The sequence below is a fragment of the Idiotropiscis lumnitzeri genome, chromosome 6 (assembly GCF_059441095.1).
Source record: "Idiotropiscis lumnitzeri isolate Australia: NSW breed Sydney's pygmy pipehorse chromosome 6, RoL_Ilum_1.0, whole genome shotgun sequence".
Lineage (NCBI taxonomy): Eukaryota > Metazoa > Chordata > Actinopteri > Syngnathiformes > Syngnathidae > Idiotropiscis > Idiotropiscis lumnitzeri.
This window is the reverse complement of record NC_142396.1, coordinates 4,042,701-4,061,996: the sequence shown is the minus strand read 5'-3', so window position 1 is coordinate 4,061,996 and position 19,296 is coordinate 4,042,701. Positions and strand designations below refer to the sequence as shown.

At 41.4% G+C, this 19,296-nt stretch overlaps 3 protein-coding genes and 1 non-coding gene across 4 annotated transcripts; 3 read left to right on the top strand and 1 right to left on the bottom strand.

The window, feature by feature from the left end:
- The first annotated feature begins 1,695 nt into the window (after positions 1 to 1,695).
- Positions 1,696 to 11,822, top strand: eif4g2b (eukaryotic translation initiation factor 4, gamma 2b). The gene is made up of 19 exons (XM_088298044.1): positions 1,696 to 1,805; positions 3,305 to 3,430; positions 3,775 to 3,877; positions 3,964 to 4,095; positions 4,267 to 4,333; positions 4,414 to 4,565; positions 4,634 to 4,744; positions 5,521 to 5,703; positions 5,790 to 5,931; positions 6,047 to 6,213; positions 6,287 to 6,400; positions 6,759 to 6,887; positions 7,519 to 7,623; positions 8,157 to 8,372; positions 8,440 to 8,698; positions 9,380 to 9,584; positions 9,938 to 10,146; positions 10,484 to 10,605; positions 10,781 to 11,822. Exons 6-19 carry the CDS (start codon positions 4,482 to 4,484, stop codon positions 10,844 to 10,846), a joined length of 2,112 nt encoding a protein of 703 aa, XP_088154170.1. The 5' UTR covers positions 1,696 to 1,805; positions 3,305 to 3,430; positions 3,775 to 3,877; positions 3,964 to 4,095; positions 4,267 to 4,333; positions 4,414 to 4,481; the 3' UTR covers positions 10,847 to 11,822.
- On the top strand, positions 6,461 to 6,654 carry LOC148334623 (small nucleolar RNA SNORD97). Its single transcript, XR_015844179.1, has one exon. It is a non-coding gene; the product is annotated as a small nucleolar RNA SNORD97 (small nucleolar RNA).
- Positions 11,823 to 11,864: 42 nt separating the features above from the next.
- Positions 11,865 to 15,038, bottom strand: LOC148334621 (uncharacterized). The gene is made up of 5 exons (XM_088298054.1): positions 14,998 to 15,038; positions 13,325 to 13,538; positions 12,687 to 12,785; positions 12,552 to 12,613; positions 11,865 to 12,033 (listed from the first exon to the last, which is right to left on the bottom strand). Exons 1-5 carry the CDS (start codon positions 15,036 to 15,038, stop codon positions 11,865 to 11,867), a joined length of 585 nt encoding a protein of 194 aa, XP_088154180.1.
- Positions 14,908 to 19,090, top strand: lyve1b (lymphatic vessel endothelial hyaluronic receptor 1b). Its single transcript, XM_088298049.1, has 6 exons — positions 14,908 to 15,190; positions 15,772 to 15,934; positions 16,506 to 16,645; positions 17,448 to 17,765; positions 18,117 to 18,198; positions 18,538 to 19,090. The coding sequence occupies exons 1-6, from the start codon at positions 15,142 to 15,144 to the stop codon at positions 18,728 to 18,730; spliced, it is 945 nt and encodes a 314-aa protein (XP_088154175.1). The 5' UTR covers positions 14,908 to 15,141; the 3' UTR covers positions 18,731 to 19,090.
- The last annotated feature ends 206 nt before the right edge of the window (positions 19,091 to 19,296 follow it).

Below are 19,296 nucleotides of genomic sequence, written 5' to 3'. Positions count from 1 at the left end.
CCCTGCTGATAGTTTTAGTAAAATAAATTGTACCGTATTGTATTGTGAATTTACTAAAACAAAGATCTAGCGCTATCTGCTGGATCTGGTGGGTCATTGCCCTAACTGAAAATAAGTGCCAGTATGCATTTTCTTTGTTTTAATAAAAAGTATAATTTAATAAAATGTTAAATACATTTTTAAAGCTAATTTAAATTTTAAGTAGTTGTTTTTTTTTTTGTTTTTTTTTTAGATATGGAAATTAATAACATGTCTGAGTTTGTTTCATTTCTGTGAATTAAAACCAAATTAATAATGATGATTAAAGGAAAACTGTATAATGGCATTTCTAATGTATCCCAACTGAATAATTAGCATACATTTTCACCTTAATGTGGTAAACAAATTAGAAATTATTCCCATTTAATTCATTGGTTTACATATTTCGAGTATATGTTAAAGTCCATGGATCACTTGGTATTTATGAATAACCAAAACATGCACTGTCGTTTCCTGCAGTGCAGATGTTAAATTGGACGTCAATCAACAAAAGGAGGGCGGTCCCTTTTCTTCATTCAAAGCATTTCATTGGCTAAAGTTCCTCTTGGAAACGCCTTTTAACGTGTTTCTATCTTTCCATTGGTCCGAACCGGCACGGCAACAATATACGTCAACAGTACGAAACCCTTTGATTGGCAACTCGCGTGGCCCACATTAAGCGAAACGGCTAGGCAGCTAACGCGAACAAGCCCGAGCGAGCTAAAGGGAGAGATTGATGCGTGTGCTTTGTTTTGCGCTCATCTTTCTGCTCCTCGCCAACCTGTTTGCCGTCAGAAAGCCCACTCAGCGCTTGTCTTTAGGAACCATTTCCCCTTTTGGTAGTCACAAAACATTTACAAAACTGACGCTGCCTTGGTGAAGGTAGGGCGGACTTTTTTTCTCTCCCCGCGACACAAACGCCGCACCGGTTGATCCAAAATGGCGTCAAGCTAGCTGAAAAGTGAAAATTTGCAATCTATCCGCGCTAGCTGTTAGCACCCAAGCCGGCTGCTAGTAGCCTATCATTGACGTCGTCGCTCCTCTGATAGTGATCCGATTTAGTTTGATGACAAACGCAATTTGTTGTTACCTGGTCAGAACAAGATCAAGTGTGGTGTCCGAAATGGGGCTTCAGTACGCCACTAACCGCGGCTCTTTGCCCCCCTCCGCTGCACTGGAACGCAAATACCCCCACCCGCAATCAAATTAGCCATTTTGCCGCATTAGACACTTCTTATGTCATTTTGTTACCAATGGAAACACAACCGCGTAGTATTTTGGCCGCCACTTAACGTTGTTTTAAAAATGTATTTACCAAACGACGTCGTTTCGCCAACCGGCTGGGTTAGCACGTTAGCATTAGCCGGCTAGCCCAAAGAGACGGTGGTCGTGCTTTGTTCTAACAAAGACGGTCACGAATGACTTTTTCCACGTCTTGTCACTCGTGTCCAACCCTTCGCAGAGAAATTGAATGTGTAAACACGGCATCATGCGCGCACTGTCGCATTTTCCTCATGAATGCTTTCATATTATGCGTAATCGTCATTGACGAGGCCAGGCTGTAAAGCAAACTACTGCGGATTGAAACATGAAATAAATTTTATTCCCTGTTGGATTGTCGATAATTATTATTGTGTGATCGCTCATCAGTGGTTCTTCCTCTTCCTCCCCAGCACCGTCCCCCCCCCCCAATCCCTTCCTATTATCCTTATTCTTTCCACTATTCTTCATTGTCAAGCCGCCAAAGTGGAGAGTGTGATTGCAGAAGGGGGTGCTTCTCGTGTCAGGTAATAATCCTCTTGTGTTGTACTGTATTTCTATTTTTTTTCTCATCCTCCTCCTCCTCCTCCTCCTCCATGTAACTTCCGGCTGCAGAGAACAAAGCAGGATGTGGTAAAAGGCTCAAAATGGCTGTTTGTGCAGCCGGAGGGGCAAAGTGAGGAGGCGGGGGTTCTGTTGATAGCCTTGTGATGATTTGAGTCCTCTGGGTGGTGGATGGCAGCACAAGCCTGCTGCATTGGGCATGCCACGGCCTCTGTGTGATGCAGTGTTAGATAAAGCGTGCACGCCATGCACCACCACATTAGATGATCTGTCGTAGCCTCCAAGCATAAATCACTATCAATGCATCTCTAACTCAAACATACTGATAGAATAAAGTACCTGGTGCATTTCCTTATGTGTTAAATCAGATCGCAAGACATTTCATTAGATGCACAATTGAGCGAGATCCAAAACGAATGTGCAATTTCAAAGGTAAAATTGGTACTGGAAATCAATATGGTTGTTACATTTTGATTAACCTATGTAAAGTAAAAAAAAACGTTTTTATCAGAATTATGCCACAGCGTCTTGAAATTAGCAGCAGTGGTCTTGACTGATGCTTCCAATTCAAATGCCGGCGTACAACGTGACAGTGCTACGATTGTTAATGTCATAAATATTTTAAGTAAATTAAAAAAAAAGTTCTAGAGGGAAGATAAAGTTCTTCATTAAACCACCTCCTACTGTGTTTCATGTGAATACTTTTTTCTGACTGTAGAGAGTAAAATTGGGCCTCCTGCTTGGTCAGCTATGTGAGTAATTGCTTCATAAAAAAAACTTTCCCCATGTCACGTTGAGCATGTATATGCTCCGTCAATGACAAAATCTTAAATAATTTAAATGGGGTGCAAACGCGTTTCTTAAACATAATTTTACAATGGAGTTCACTTCTATTTTGTCTTATTTTGCTGCAGAAAAAAAGCGGATTTTTGTTTTATGGTTTACGGCACATCATTTGGCCTGTCGATGTACGCGTTTCATTGGACTGCTACAATTACAGTATCAGCTCTTTTACTGAATCTCATTCAATTGAGCGACACCATGCTTTAAAAAAAAATATTCGGCAAGCATCCAATGCATGCAGTATTTATTTATTCACGCAAACTTTCCACGCAACACCTAGTCATTATTGCAACAAAAGCTTAAATCTTAAAGCGTGCCTTTTGCTTGTGCTCCCTGGCGCAGTGCTTCTTCGGGGGGAGGAGGTGGTAGGGGTGCACCTCAGCACTATCCCAAGACTGTCGGCAACAGGTGCGTCACCGCGTCAATATTTCTCCCGCACATGTCACCAGTCAACCACATATGCTTTAATCCACACCCAGAACCCGCAAAACCTTGAACTTTCAAGTCATTCCGACGTGCCATTGTCCGATTTTTTATTTTATTTTATTTTTTTCCCGAGTGAAGAAAGGATGTCGTAGCGATGTGCGTAATACAAATGATCTCCTTTGGGCTTCTGCAGCGAGTTCCTGGGGAAAACCCCAGGGCAAAGCGTTCAGAGATGGGTTCCTTCACGAAGCACTAGACGAGATGCCAACTCCAGCAACGAAAAAGAGCGGCACGATGCCATCTTCAGGAAAGTGAGAGGGTAAGCAAACGTGCGTTTTGGCGTCTTAATCTACGTAACCGCCTCCGTCCCAAATTTATACGTGCCAATTTTGTGAACATGATTTACAGACGTTGCTTATATATGTTTTTGTTGTGGACTGCTATGTGTTGAGAGTTGGCAGTTATTCAAGACTGTTGACTGATTTTTTTTTTAACACATATTTACTACAGTACAGCGGTCTGCAACCTTTTTGGGTGGGGTACCCTGGTATAACTCTTTATTAGCGGTTATTGGCATAGCCAAAACTAGCAAGGCTAACAGCTATTCTGTTTGTGTTTTAGTCTTGTTCATTTCACTAACCCAGTTGTCCCCCCTTCCTGCAGCATACTCAACAAACTCACGCCTGATAAGTTTGACAAACTATGCCTTGAGCTTCTGAACGTGGGCGTAGACTCCAAACTCGTCCTTAAAGGTATCATCTTGCTGGTACGTACATGCGCGCACACAGCGCTCAACGTGTACGCGTCCGCTTTCACTCGGTGATTCTTGACCGCTTGTTGTGTGTCGTGCAGATTGTGGACAAAGCCCTAGAAGAGCCCAAGTATAGCTCGCTCTATGCTCAGCTATGTCTGCGCTTGGCAGAGGACGCACCAAACTTTGATGGCCCTTCAACCGAGAGCCAAACCTCCCAAAAGCAGAGCACAGTGAGTATGATTTCTGCACAGTTGTATCGTTGGTTAAAAACTTTACTTACACATTCATGCTGACCCCATCTCCACTACTTGCGTCATCTTTCCAGTCTTTAACTGTGCAATATTTACTCTTTATTTACAAAAAATGGATAACCTCCATTGCTGATTGTGCTGCAATTCCAGACCTTCAGAAGACTACTGATTTCCAAGCTTCAAGATGAATTTGAAAACCGTGCCAGAAATGTTGAAAGTAAGTCTACTCCATGGCGGGGACTTTGAATGTTGTTTCACTTAATTCGTCCTCACTAACCTCCTCACCCCATCCCCCAGTCTATGACAAACATGACAACCCTCTTACTTCTGAGGAGGAGGAGCAGAGAGCCATTGCCAAGATCAAGATGCTTGGCAACATTAAATTCATCGGGGAACTTGGCAAACTCGACCTCATCCATGAATCTATCCTTCATAAGTGCATCAAAACGGTAGAGGTCCTCGACTCTTTGGAAAGTTGTTCTTCAGAAAACATTTTATGACCCTCTCTCCTTTAAAGCTTCTGGAAAAGAAGAAGAGAGTCCAACTTAAGGATATGGGCGAGGATCTGGAGTGTCTCTGTCAGATAATGAGGACTGTTGGGCCGAGACTCGACCATGAGAAAGCAAAGGTAAACCGCAATCAGAAAGATGCAACTACACTCACAGGTTCCTCTGGCTCCCATTTTCATCAGTCTTCATCTTCTAAAAGTGTTTTTTCTCCATTAAGTAGTTGCCGGGCGTCTGAATAAAAGGATTGTGACATTCCTCAGTTACATTACACAAAGTATAAAGAATTGCAGCACAATAATTCACCACACCATTTTCAGGGTGGGGGGTTCCTTACACATAGGCCAAGCAGGAGTTTTGTTACCATGACAACCAGTTGCAGCATTAGGGCATACAACTAAACAAACCTGTTCAGAGTCTTTCTCACTGTATTGCAGGACTTTTCGGATTCTTTGAGAGACTGTATAATTGTTTTTTTTTAAACTAGCAACAAATCTAGCAACTTTTGAATGTGACTGAAATTCTATCCAGAGCTTCCCTCTGAATGGCGCATGCACGAAACCACCACTGGGTCATTTTGCCATATACCGAAGACATGAAGATTTTGCAGGAAATCTTTATTTTAGTAATTTGATTCGAAATGCGCAAGTCTACCTCATACGAAGTGGGATATTACATCATTTTTATATTCTAAAACATGGTTTGACTTGTTAATTACCCAAGTATTCAATTGAATAATCAATTATAGTAAGATTTGTGACGGCCTAGTGTGTATCTATATAATTACATCCTTTTTTTTCCCCCTGAAATAATTTTTTGGTGTCTCTTTAAGTAGCGGTTTTACTGTAGTGTACAGTAATTTTTTGGTGCAAACTTAAGACTTTTTCTCCTGCCGCAGTCTTTAATGGATCAGTACTTTGGCCGTATGCGATCCTTAATGAACAACAAGGATCTGCCAGCGAGGATCCGCTTCCTGCTGCAAGACACAGTCGAGCTGCGAGAGAACAACTGGGTCCCCCGCAAGGCTTTCCTCGACAATGGACCAAAGACGATCAACCAGATCCGACAGGACGCAGTGAAGGTCGGCGAGTCTGCTCCACATCCCGAGCAGAACACCCGTGTGTTTGTGTTTTGTTTTGTTTTTAAATGACATCTTCATGTCTGCAGGATTTGGGCCTTTTCATCCCAGCACCTATGTCGCAGGGCATGAGGATGGACTTCTTCCTGGAAAGCCCCTTCATGCCCAACAGAATGAAATTAGACAGGGAGACGCTGGGCGGATTGGCCGACATGTTTGGACAAATGCCGGGTATGAGTTGTCAGGAAAATTAAACCATGGATCTTTCCCATGTCTTGTGCATTTTATGACTTGCAAAGTTGACTGCACATTGACCTGTATGTTTTCACACGCATCCCTCCTCCAGGCAGTGGGATTGGAACAGGACCAGGAGTCATTCAGGACAGGTACTCCCCTACCATGGGACGCCATCGCACCAACCCGCTCTTCAACGGCCACGCCGGCCACATCGCTACTCAGCCGCAGTCGCAGTTCGACATCGGGCCCAAGTCCTCCTTCGTCAAGTCCAACCAGGCAAGCGGGCGCCTTGCCTCTACCGGCATGTCATCCCATCCCAAATGTCTCACGGTCGTCCCTGTCCGTGCAGGTTCAGAACCAGCATTTCCTCAGCCAGAGCCAGAACCACACGGCCCAGCAACAGGTCCAGTCCAAGGACTTGCCCCCACGCTTCAGCAAGAAAGGCCAGCTTAATGCGGATGAGGTAACCACTAGTCACACTTCTCTGTGCTTCACTCGATAGTGTGCGATCCTTCTTCCCCTCATGCTCGTTGATGATAAAAAGACGCGTTATTCTGAGGAAGCAAACTGCCACCAGTCCTCTCCTCTTCCTCCATCTCTCTCTCTCTCTCTCTCTCTCTCTCTCTCTCTCTCTCTCTCTCTCTCCCTCCCTCCCTTCCTCCACTCCTTCACACTGGTTGGTGGTCCTCTGACTGTGATTATGAGATCTGAGGGCATGATCACAACTGGTGCTCAGGTGTTTGGTTTTGTTTAAGATGGGAGTCAAATGCCCTTTTTTTTGTGTGTTGTTGTTGTTGTCTGTGTACGTGTCCCCCCCGCAGATCAGCCTGCGGCCGGCTCAGTCATTCCTCCTCAACAAGAGCCAGGTTCCCAAACTCACTCCGCAGATCCCCTCCATGATGCCTCCCAGCACCCAGCCCCCTCGCACACAAACCCCACCCCTGGGACAGGTGAGCAGGTCTAGCGCACGTGTCATTCAACTGGACGCGGTGTCCCACAAAAATGGACAATAGTACCTTGGTCTATGAGATTTGTTTGCAAGTCAATTTACCAATAGTAAATCAAATAAATGTTTCCCATTAAATCAAAGTAAAATGCATTTTTTTAATCTATTGATTTGAGGTTATTAAATTTAAGGTGATGCATACATAAACTGTGTATGAGTGCGTTTGCGTATTGGGTGCTTTTAAGGGCCGTCGATTTATGAGTTTGATCAGGAGCTCTGACTCCACCTCCGATTGGCTGTTTTCCTCATCTTCTGTAAACTCCTTGAATGATTCGTGTAATTGTGGGGCTCTCCCTTTTTTCCCCCGGTTTACTTGATTGGCCGTGTACCTGAAAACGGCTCCTAACGCAAATTTTGGCTCATAACACAGAAATAAAGCCATCCTTGGGCTCCTCGCAATGTGAAAAACTAATCTGGGGCCCTCGTAATTCAAGGTACCAAATCTCAGTTGAATTAAAATAGGTTAAGGTCACTTAATGGAATAGAACAAAACATGAGCTTTTGTTTTTAATTAATAATTTTTTTTTTTTTTTTGCAACACATTGTGTTTTTAATCACACAACCTTTCACCTCAGCCCCCTCAGCTTGGCTTGAAAACCAACCCGCCGCCCATTCAAGAGAAGCCTCCCAAAATCAACAAGAAACCACCCCCTGCCAGGGAGGAGCTGCTTAAGATGACGGTAGGTTCTCAAGGGCCGGTGGCACCAAGAAACCTAAAATGCATTCATTTCAGTTAGCGCCAAGATGTATGCTTTACATTAGAAAGATCTCACAGGTCACCACACAAGAAATACCTCACAAAAAGTATATATCCTGAAATAATGCTGATCTCATCTGGGTGTACTTACTGTGTGTAAAATTTGGGCCTGTGAACTGAAACACACATTTTGTTAATGGCAACAGATGCCCAAATTAATTGTACCTTTTGCCATTTAGTGGAAGATCATTGAATTGTACGACCTACCTGTACATGTCACTGGCGTAGACAGACAGAGCTAAGATACACTATTTGTTGTAAATGCATGATTTTTGCTGCACAGTAGCCGGGAATCACAGAATTGAGGCAGGGTGAAATAAAATTCACCTGAAAACACGCTATTATTCCACAAATATGAATGGAGCGTCACTAGAAACTTGCCTAAACGTACGTGCCGAGCCGAGACTTTGATTAAAGGTTAAGAGATACTAACAAACTTTTGATTCATTTCCAAAGGAGGCGACCATGGGCGAGTACTTCACCAGCAAGAATCTGAGCGAGGCGGTCAATGGCGTGCGCGAAATGAAGGCCCCCAAGCATTTCCTGTCTGAGATGCTGAGCAAGATCATCGTGTGCTCTCTCGACCGACCCGACGAGGACAAGGAGCACGCCAGCACGCTCATCCACGCGCTGCGCCTCGACGGACTCATCACAGCTGAGAATTTCATGCAGGTGGGCATGTGCTGTCATTTTTGTCTTTAGTGACGGCGGCTGCATGGTCACGTCTCTCATTTGGCAGGCTTTCCTCAGCGTGCTGGACCAGTGCCCCAAGATCGAGGTCGACGTCCCTCTGGTCAAGTCCTACCTGGCCCAGTTCGCTGCACGGGCCGTCATTGCCGAGTTACTGAGCGTGGCTGAGCTGGCGCACCCGCTGGAGAACGGCACCCACTTCCCGCTCTTCCTGCTCTGCCTGCAGCAGACGGCCAAGCTGAAGGATCGCGAGTGGCTCACCGACATCTTTCAGCAGAGCAAAGTCAACATGCAGAAGATGTTGCCAGGTAGGACCTGGATGGATGTCCGTTTTCTAGGCTGCTCATCACCTGTTAATAACACGACAACCATTCACACCTCTGTTACTATTTATACTGTACATTTTGCCCATGAGTGGTAAAACTTTTGCTCGAGGATCACATATTTTTAAAAGGAACGGAGGGACCAGGTTATTTAGTGAGGTAAAAAAAAAAAAATGGATAGTATGTGAAGTTTATTTCACATGGAGCTAATTATGAGGTGCTTTAAATAAATGTAAAAATGTGAATAATACATTGAACTTTTTTTTTTTAGAATACATTTTAATGCAACATTTTTCTTTTTAAATGTGTCTGGGAAAGGTAATTAAAAGCAGGCAAATTACAGATCACGGACGCAAAATGAGATTTACACCCAACCTTTTGATTATGATCCAGCCAAGTTGCCATCTTAGAACTGCCAGAACCCAGCTAAGCAGTATTTAGGAATAAACGTGCCGTTCGTCATCCTTTTTGCATCCGTGCCATGCAATAAAATTGGGAAAATGGTGGATTGGGATGCGTCTAGCACAAAAAAACCCTCTTTGAATTAATTCAGAGTTTGATATCCTATGCTAGAAGGCGGTTTGAACTCTTCAGTTTTCTTTTCAGGTATATTAGCTCTGGTAGGAACCCAGTGGCATCACTGCTAACCCCTCATCCACTGTGCAGAAATCGACCAGAACAAGGATCGCATGCTGGAGATCCTGGAGGGCAAGGGCCTGAGCTTCCTGTTCCCACTGCTCAAGCTGGAGAAGGAGCTGCTGAAGCAGATCACGGCAGACCCATCTCCACAGTCCATCTACAAGTGGATTAAGGACAACATCTCGCCCAAGCTCCATACCGACAGAGGTTTCGTCAACATCCTCATGACCAGGTAAGGTGAAAAGCGGCAATATTGTAACCATTTATGGGCTTGTTCGAGTTTTAGAACAGACCCGTGGCCTACTAATGCTTGCCCTTGGGGCTAACTTGTATGCGCTTGCACCATTTTTTATTTATTTATTTTTTTGGTGACGATGTACATTAATCAAAAGTCATCCGTGTAAGTAACTGTCTCTTTCATCTAACCTCCCTCTGTCCATCTTCCTTGCATAACTACTCACCTCTCCGTTCTTTGCTTGCCAAGAAGGAGGGAAACTAAAATGCGATTGGCATCTTCGTGGCGGCTCGTTTACTCAACTCTGAAAGCAGACAACCTCTTTTGCTAACCTAGTTCTCTCGCCTCAGCTTCCTGCAATACATCGCTCAGGAGCTGTGCATGTCCGAGGGCGACGAGCAGCTGTCGGCCCCCTCCAAGGAGCAGCTGGAGCAGGAGAAGACGCTGCTGCTGGCCTTCAAACCCGTCATGCAAAAGTTCCTGCACGACCACACCCAGCTGCAGGTCAGCGCCCTCTATGCCCTGCAGGTGCACTGCAACGCCAACGGCTTCCCCAAAGGTACGCCAAGACTGCCGCCCCAGGCCACTTTATTAGGTACCGGGTTGTAATTTTGCGCAAAGACACTGCCAGGTCTTTCTTGGGTGGGTTGTGTGTGAAAGTCGTCCCTCTTTTCTACACCACTTATAAGAAATACACTAGAGCTGAAGCCTGCTTTTTTTTTTTTTCCCCTGAAAATGTATTTGTTGTGTACTGACACTGGTGTGGTGTTAAAATAAGCATGAGGAATACGGCTTGAACAACAACCATAAAAAAAAAAAAGTAAACACTTGAACGCTTCACACCGACAGACGATCCTCATTTTTAGGATATATATTTAGTTATGTTGTGTTTCAAGGCATGTTGCTGCGCTACTTTGTCAACTTCTACGACATGGAGATCATTGAAGAAGAAGCCTTCCTCGCATGGAAAGAAGACCTCACCCAAGAATTCCCTGGGAAAGGAAAAGCTTTGTTCCAGGTATCATTAAGAAAAAAAAATCTGTTGTATACTTCCATTTTTCTTTCTATTGCATGTGAAAATAATCATCCATTTCAAGCCTACGCCGAGCATGCCTTGACGCTTTTGACTGGAGGTTGAGCACGATGCAGATGGCCTCAAAAAAGTTTGCAACTCAATGGTGGTCTTCCCACAGGTCAATCAGTGGCTCACGTGGTTGGAGACAGCCGAGGAAGAGGAGTCTGAGGACGACGGCGATTGAGGAGCCGCCAGCCACACAAGATTACACTTTGCCTTTTCCTTTGCGTTGACCTCCACCATTGATCGATCGACTAACCACTAACGAGCAACACCGCCGCATCTAAACCCTGCCATCCCCTTCCTCCTCCTCCTCCCATTTTGTGGCCGCGTGTGGAGTGACACGACTTAGTTTTCCTTTGTAACGTTTCTTACCTCGTTTTGACTAATTAACTCGCCCCGGGGCAAACATCAAGGTTGTAAAATCATTGGTTTGGTTGGAATATGCTCGCATTTTTTTTTCCTTTAGTTTTTTATTTTGGCGTAAAAGTTCCTCCTCAACCAATGACCGGTGACTTTTCTACCTCTTTAGGCGGGTATTTTTTGCCCTTTTTGTTGAAATCTAAACTCCAAAACCTCATTTGCTGTGCTTAATATTGTATTTCCTCAAATAATGGCCCCAATTGATCAGTGTAATTGTGTCCATTCTTTTGGTCAAAGATTTTCAAAACGGCAGCTCCCAGTGAGTTCACAATCTAGTTGGTCCGCTTAAGATTCCAGTTAAAACAAATACAGATTAGTTGTCTAATTTAAGAAGCTACCTAGTGACCTTCAGCATTCCGGTCGCTCCACAATGTTGTGCGTCATTTTCCCTTTAAGCCCAATTTCACTTGAGGTAAACTGTTACATATTGCTTACGTACTTCATCAGTCCTAAAATGAAGGCATCACACCAACGGCCTCGTTCCTGGCCGCCATTTTTGGGAAATACGGGGATAATCTCAACATTTAAGTGCAACAAATGACGAGGCTCATGAACTTTTTTTTTTTTTTTAAATAGTGAATGAAATAAAAAGATGCAAGTGAAGTGCCCCACTACTAGCTCCCCCCCTACTCATCCCTCCTTACTTAAAAACTGCTGAGTCATTGTACGTGAACATCATTGTACTCATTCATCATGATTGTGCACCTGCTTTAATGTCAATAAAGTCAGTAAATGAACACCAGTAACATTACTTGTCTCAATGGTTGTCCCAGCAGGACTTAGTCCTGGTCTGTGGGGATCCAAAAATATTCAACCAGCTTCCTGCTCCGTCGCTGGCCCGACGCCGACTCGGGACGCGTTCCCTCAAAATGGGGCAGCTCGTCAAAGTGGGCCGGTCCGGTGTCCCTCGCAGAGTGTGGCGCACTGACGCGGAACACGGTCCTGGTCCTGGGAATGGGGGATGGATTTGAGGATTGATGGAACATGGCAGGACGTTAAATTGGTTGGCCACTAGAGGGAGGCACAGAAGTAATAGCTCCACTCCGTTTGAATTGAAAATCATGGGGTTGCAACTTGCCCGTTCCTTTTTATACAAATGATGCATGCAACTATACGACTGACCTATTGGCATGAAAGTGGTAAAAATATAAGAAAGGCTTGGGATCGGTTTTTTTTGTTTTTTTTAATAAAACATTTTCCTCCTCCCTTTTGAACTTAATTATTTAAATGTTGTCCCCAAACTGCCGTCAGCTCCGTTATTCTATGGAAATGAGCGGTGACAGTTTGTCCAACTGATTAAATTGGGAAAGAAAAAACACTCTGGCCAACAGATGGCAGCATTGAGTCTATTTTAGATTAGATGACAAAACAATGTGGACACTTGTAAAAATTAGCATAAGTCAACGCTGTGCATAAAAAAAAGTTTCACAAAAAATAGTTTTCTGCATTTTGGGGTTCAAAACTACCTCCTCTCAGGTTCTTCGGAGTTGGCCTCTGGTATTGTGGAAATGTAAACAGGGCCGCCCTCCTGCCATAAAAAAAAAGACTTCAATCGTAACTGATTACCTGTACTTTCAAGATTTCATGACAATTTGTCTTACCGTGAAATTTTTCGGCATGCCGTCTTGATTTTTGAGAATTTTAACCCGCTGGTCACTCTCTGTCATGCACAGGAAGAAGCTCTTGATGTTAGCCTGACACTATTAAAAAAAAAAAACAGTTCAGCCAATGTATTTCTTGTTTTAGTGCTTAGTTCGAGGTCCAAAGATTAATGGAGTGCTAATCCATTATCCAATTAAGAAGTACTTATTTATGATAATTGATTTTTTTCCAATACCTTTTTTATTTAAAATTGTCCAAATGCTTGGAATTTGAGCTTGTCAACAGTCAATATTCTCCCATTACTTTTGTCCTCTATGAAAGCAGACCCTTTGTCTTGAATGAAAATAAAACATTTACTTTTACTTTGGAAAACAGCGATGAATATTTCTGCCTATTTTACAAAATGTTATGGACCAAAGCAGCAAATAAATCATAAATGTGTGCATTTTCTACACTGTTTGGAATGTCCTGTGTTTGAATGAAGCGATGCAATTAAAACATTTTTTAAATTAAATCCAAATTTAGATTAAAATCGATAAAATAATCCTAAATTGTGCCTTAAGTGTCTTTCTCATTTTGAATGTCAGAAACCATTTTCTAAAAATAAAGATACTCTTAATGAATACGGTCTCCTCACACTTTTGTCCCGCCTCATGGCCTTCATGTGGTCCTGCGCTCTCAGCACGCCATCCAGCGTAGCGTGCTTCGCCTTCCAGTCGCGGCACTCATCCGCCCAGTCCCGCCGCTCCCGCTCGGCCAGACGCCTCTCGGCCTCGACCTCCTCGCGACCCCGCTCGGCTCTTTCAAGAGCTTCCTGCGCCGCTGCTGCCCGACGTTGCCATTCCGCCTCGCTGGAAATAAATACAGGTTAGAAAAGCTTCATTAACCTCAAAGGCCATGTTTTCAATCACATTTTAAAATAGTTCACAAGTGTAATGGTAAAAGGTTAAAAATAGTCTTAGCCTAGCTAAGCACACTTAATTATCTGCACCTGAACGATTTTAGAAAAAATAATGTGTTAACATTTTTCTGACAGACGTTGCGATTTTGATTTGCGTTATTCTTCCCAATGTACAGTGACATTCACAAACATGACAGAAAATGCCGTTATAACATTAAAAACAATAAAATCTATTACTGTAATGAGTAATGACTTTTGCAAGTTTTTAGGAACTACTTACTATCGGTGTTATCTTATTTTAATAAATCTTTTTCTTTATCTCCGTTATATAGAAATTGTGCATTTCGTTGTCATATTGTCAAAATATTGCCATTGTATTGTGAGTGGAATCAAACCTTGTTACTTTGTTCTCATAAACATTGTTTCTATTATCTCAACTTAATTTTATTTAAAACACCTATTGCTGCTGAAATATTATATTGCAATGTATCGTCAGTATTTTCAATCAATCGTTTTATTATGCTACATTTTTCAAATTTCATTGAATTCATTTTTTGGCCAATGCCGATTAATTTATCTTGGCTGATAATTGGTCTTAAACATTTTACTCTAGATGATTTTAGATGATTTTATTGCGATTTTTACAATGGCCGAATATTTTGTTTCTCTTTCTGTCATGCTTTTAATGTTTTATGTAAAGCTCGCTGAATTGTCTTGTACATGGAATGTGCTATACAAACATGCCTTGCCTATATTTGGCAGGATAAATTTCTGATATCCGATTAATCGGCGGGTGAAAAAAAAAATGTAATGAACAACAGTCAAGACTCATTTACAATTCTTATCTCATATTTATTTAACATTACAATGGAAAAATCGATAAAAGGCAAACTTTTTTTGTGCCTTTTTTGGTTTCGGGTTCAACATCAGTATTTTTGGTTTGTTTTGTAATGTGTTAATGCGTAAAAATAGATTGGCAAAAATTATCCATCTTTGGAAGAGCTATTACTGGCCGATTAAATCTGGTGGTCGATTAATCGGTTGGGCCCGAATAATTACTACATCGTGATATTATCACTGGAAAAATGGCTCGAAAATAGTCTGATGGGTTGGCTGGTGGATGTCTGCTGAGCTTCTGTGAGAAGAAAGAGTTTCAGTAGGCCTCCGGGTGAACTTTACAGTCAAGGTGAGAAGGGCAACAAGAGCATGGGAACATTATGCGGAAATTCCAGTTCTCCCAACGGGATTTTGCACTGACCACGCACAAAAATCGCTGGGAAAAAAAAAATGCTCAATTTGCAAACAGAGACTTGATTCCCAGTCGGAAACGAGTTTAAAGAGAATTGTGTGAGCACGTTTGACAACACGACAAGATAGATCAATTCTTGGTGGTTATCTGGTCAACGGGCCATGCTGCAGATTTGACCTCCACTTCCTGCTTCCTCCCCATCATTTGTCTCGTTCACTCCGCTTTTTTGTTTGTCCCGCCGCATTGGCTTTGTGTCCTGGCGCTGTCGAACATCGCGGTGGCGGTGGACGTGACCGCTTGCAACATGTTGACTTGCTTGTTGACGCTGACGATCACCTCCACGCTCCTCAAAGGTACTTGAATAAATGGAGGCTCCGCTTTGAACCTGATTCTGTCATGGGTGCATGAATAGGAATGCTTGATAGGAAATGCTTTCGGACACTTGATTAGGGACATGGTCTAACTCATGATATATATTCGATTTATGATATTTTATACCGTATTCATATAGTTGTGCTTGTAAGTTTGCATAACCTGTCAGATTTTGTTCTATTGGCAATTCTTTTGAAAATATGTCCTGATTACTGAATGGGAACTATGCCATCATTTTCTCTGTTGATATGTTTTCTTTCATGATAGTACTTTTTTGAAATGTTAAAACGTACCGCTATGCTTTTCTTCCCAAACATGTGAATGAAGTCTTTTGAGGCATTTTCAAAATACATTTTCCAAAAGATTTTTTTCTTGAAATGTATGTTGGATTTCATTTGCATTTTATTTTTTATTTTTGTATATTGTTTTAAACTATCTTTGTTTGTAATTGTTTCATTCCACTTTGAGGTGGGTTATGTTTAGGGTTACTAATATTTGAAATGATCACATATGTACGTAGACCGTAGAGTCACGAGAAGCAACTGCTGCGTTCTATCCGCAGCCTCCCAAGGTCAGAGTGCCGCCGGGGTCTTCCTGCTCATCGAAGGCGGAGCTTACACCTTCAACTTTACCTCCGCGCACGTCGCCTGCCAAACGCGTCACGCCACCATGGCGACCACCGCCAACGTGGAGGAGGAACTGCGACACGGGCTGGAGACGTGCAAGTACGTGGTTTTGCTGGTTTTTGCACAGTTCCGTTTTATTTATAAGGTGAAAAAAAAATATTTGGAACACGCCACGTTGACTCATATGTCATATTAACGGCCTTGATGGTCACTTTCACGATGGGTCATTATTTTGTCAATATGCCCTTGTGAGATAATGAAATGACAAAAAAAAACATGATTTGACTTTTTCATAAAATTGTCAAAATCTTTTTTTTAAAGTCACACATTATTGAAACACAAACCTTCACTTTTCATTATTTTTTTTAGAATTGCGTGATGAGGCAGCTCAAATGCTTTGGTGGGCCTTATGTCGCTCACGGGCCTTAGGTTGCCCACCCTTGATTTAGATCTAAATTAACTGGTAACAAGGTCAAAAATCAATGTGGCAAACCACATCGACTGAAATGCGACATGAAAGAGCTGTCATAATTTTTACTTTCTCAAAAGTTTTTTGTGGTGAAATGTTTTGCCTCAACCAGGAGGTACGGTGGCTCTTTAGTGCCAAAATGTGTCAAAGTCTGAACTTGCCCTGAGGTTTTGTCTCGTGACGTGTGCGACACTTTCCCAGGTTTGGCTGGGTAGCGGAACAGGTGGCCGTCATCCCTCGACTTACAGCGAGCAGCAAGTGCGGAAACGGCAGGACGGGATTGGTTAAGTGGAACGCCAGGGCGGAGCAGGCCTTTGGCGTCTTCTGCTTCACTGCGACAGGTATTGACTGTACAAATGCCAAAAGTTGAAGTGAGATAATCGAGTCATGCGATTAACTACATAATAACGCTTTTTCAGACTGATTTTTTTTTTTCAGTATTTGTTCACTTTGTGATTTTTTTTGTCATATTTGAGTTTAATATTTAACATTTTTTTTAAAAAATATTTTGTATTGTGTTATAATTATAATAATATAATATATTTAGTAGACATTTTAGTATTATTTTTCTTTAAAAAAAATTTTTTTTCATATTTTTTGTTGAATAAATTGATATTTTCTGGTATTTCTGTATAATTTATTTTTCCTAATATTTCTATTATTCTCTCTACTTTTCCTTTTCCCACTTATTTTTGACTTTGAATATTTTATTTAGATAGATTTGTATTATTTCTAATATCACCCGCTATGTTTTAGTATTATAAGTAAAAAAAATCTTGTAATTAAAAAAATATTTTTAATTCACATTTGATTCTTTTTCTATTTTTTATCATTTTCTAAGGTTTTATCAAATATTTTGTACTGCCTATTATTATACTAGAATAGTTTTCTATATGTCATATTTATTTATTTGGCCCCTAATACCAGGTTGTTAATATTCCTTTCATTTTAAAATGTTTTATTTTATGTCTTACTTTTTTCAAATAGTTATGTATATTATGTCAAGCAGATAACATTTGCATATATTTTGTTAAGTATATTTTTTTAAAAGGTTTTCTTACTATTTGTGCATATATAAGGTGCTTGTCTACTGGCACGCATTTGCAATTAATGCGCAGTAAATGTTTTTTTCTTCCTCAACAGCCACCCTGCCGACTTCCAACTCGTCCTCCTCCACAACAACGCCTGACGCGCTTCCACTGCCGTCGTCAACATCCACACCTTCCCCTCCACTGACTAAAACCGCAAAAGCAGCCCCAGCCTGGACGTTCCACCCAGTGCCTATCTCCACTTCCTCTCCTCCTCTTCCTCACCATCCCTCCTCCTCTTCGAGCCATGCTCTTCCTTCTCATGTCATCACTTCATCGCCCACTTCCTCATTCTCCTCCTCCTCCTTCTCCTCAGCTCCGGCTCACCCGTCTAATCAGCAGACCCAGAGACCCACCGAGGCCCCCTTGAGAGGTATGTTCCGGAAGCACTCTGCAATGAATTAATTCATCCATGGCCGTGATTTACGTCAAATGTAAAATATGTCTATTCTGATAATATAAGTTTTGTCTAATGATTTTATTCTAGCATGATCATATCCCATTTTTTTTTCTAAACAATATTTCTCTATTATTCCTAATCTATTTTTTAAATATAATATACAGGCTTTGATTGCAGTAAAAACATATTCTGATCTACGTTTAAGACTCAATTTGCAAAGAAAATGTAAAATACAAAATCTGATTTTATCATTTTGATGCTCACTGAGCTAAAGTCTGATTATTTTTTTTTTGTTTGTTTGTTTGTTTGTTTGTTTGTTTTTAGCAGTATGGAGAGCGCTCATTGTCCTTGGCGTCGTGTTCCTAATGGCGACAGCGGCCGGAGTGTTGTGTTACTACTACAAATCGTAAGTTTAATTCAAATTATTTTTAATATTACTATTAACATAAAAGCTAGTCATGGTTTTACATTTTTAAATCCACATTTTAAGAAGTGTTTCAAAAATAAAATTGGGGAAAAAAATAGGATCTGTTTACATGTAGCATATCATCACTAAACGGTGAAAAATATTTGATACACTATAACAGAAAAATGTAAAAAAAAAAAAGAAAAAAAAAAGAAAACATTGAATTAAATTACGAAATAATGCTATAGAACTATTGAACAAAAAATACAAAAATATTTTGAAAAAAAAAATGGAACGTATTAGGTGGGAGAATATAAAAACTCTCTTCTTCCGGAAAAGGAAACATGGGCGGGCCCTGCAGGGGGACGATGTGGAAGCCGAGATGTGGAAGCCCACGGACAGCCGGATGGACCTTCATCGAGAACACGGTGACCATGATGAGGAAGAAGAGGAGGAAAGAGATGCAAAGTACTCCAGTGACATCATGCTATGTGTGAACCCACAAACGAGCAGAAACACCACCGTGTCGTAAAGATACTCAATCAAAAATGTTCATTTTATTTGAAAAGCAACAATGCGAGAAAAAAATACATCATCTCACAAAACATGAGGGTGTCTTTAATGTTGTGGTCATTGACAAGCTATACGAATGCCTCATTTCTGATTTCCTCATTCATGAAAAAATAAATAATAATAGAAAGAAAACTGAATACACTTTGTATGTAACGTATGTCTTTGCAGTTGTGTTGTAGAATCCATGCATCATTTATCCGATACACTTATTGTTGCCATTTTTGTATGTTCTACTACGTTCAATTGAAGGTCGGCAATGACTGCTACAGTGCTCAGCTGTAATTGTCATGTTTTATGGAAAATGTGATTGGATGTTGGTTTTGATTAATAAAGATTTTAAAAATATTTATCCTTGTAATGATTTTCTGAGACAATAATAATAAGATAGCGAGACCTTACTTACGTGTATTTTTTTTGTGGTACTTGATTTTAAAAATATATACTGCTGATTGGTGGATGTATTTACACACTTTTCTACTGGAGCAAATAAATAATGTGAAAGTATTGCAAATGTCATTAAGATAC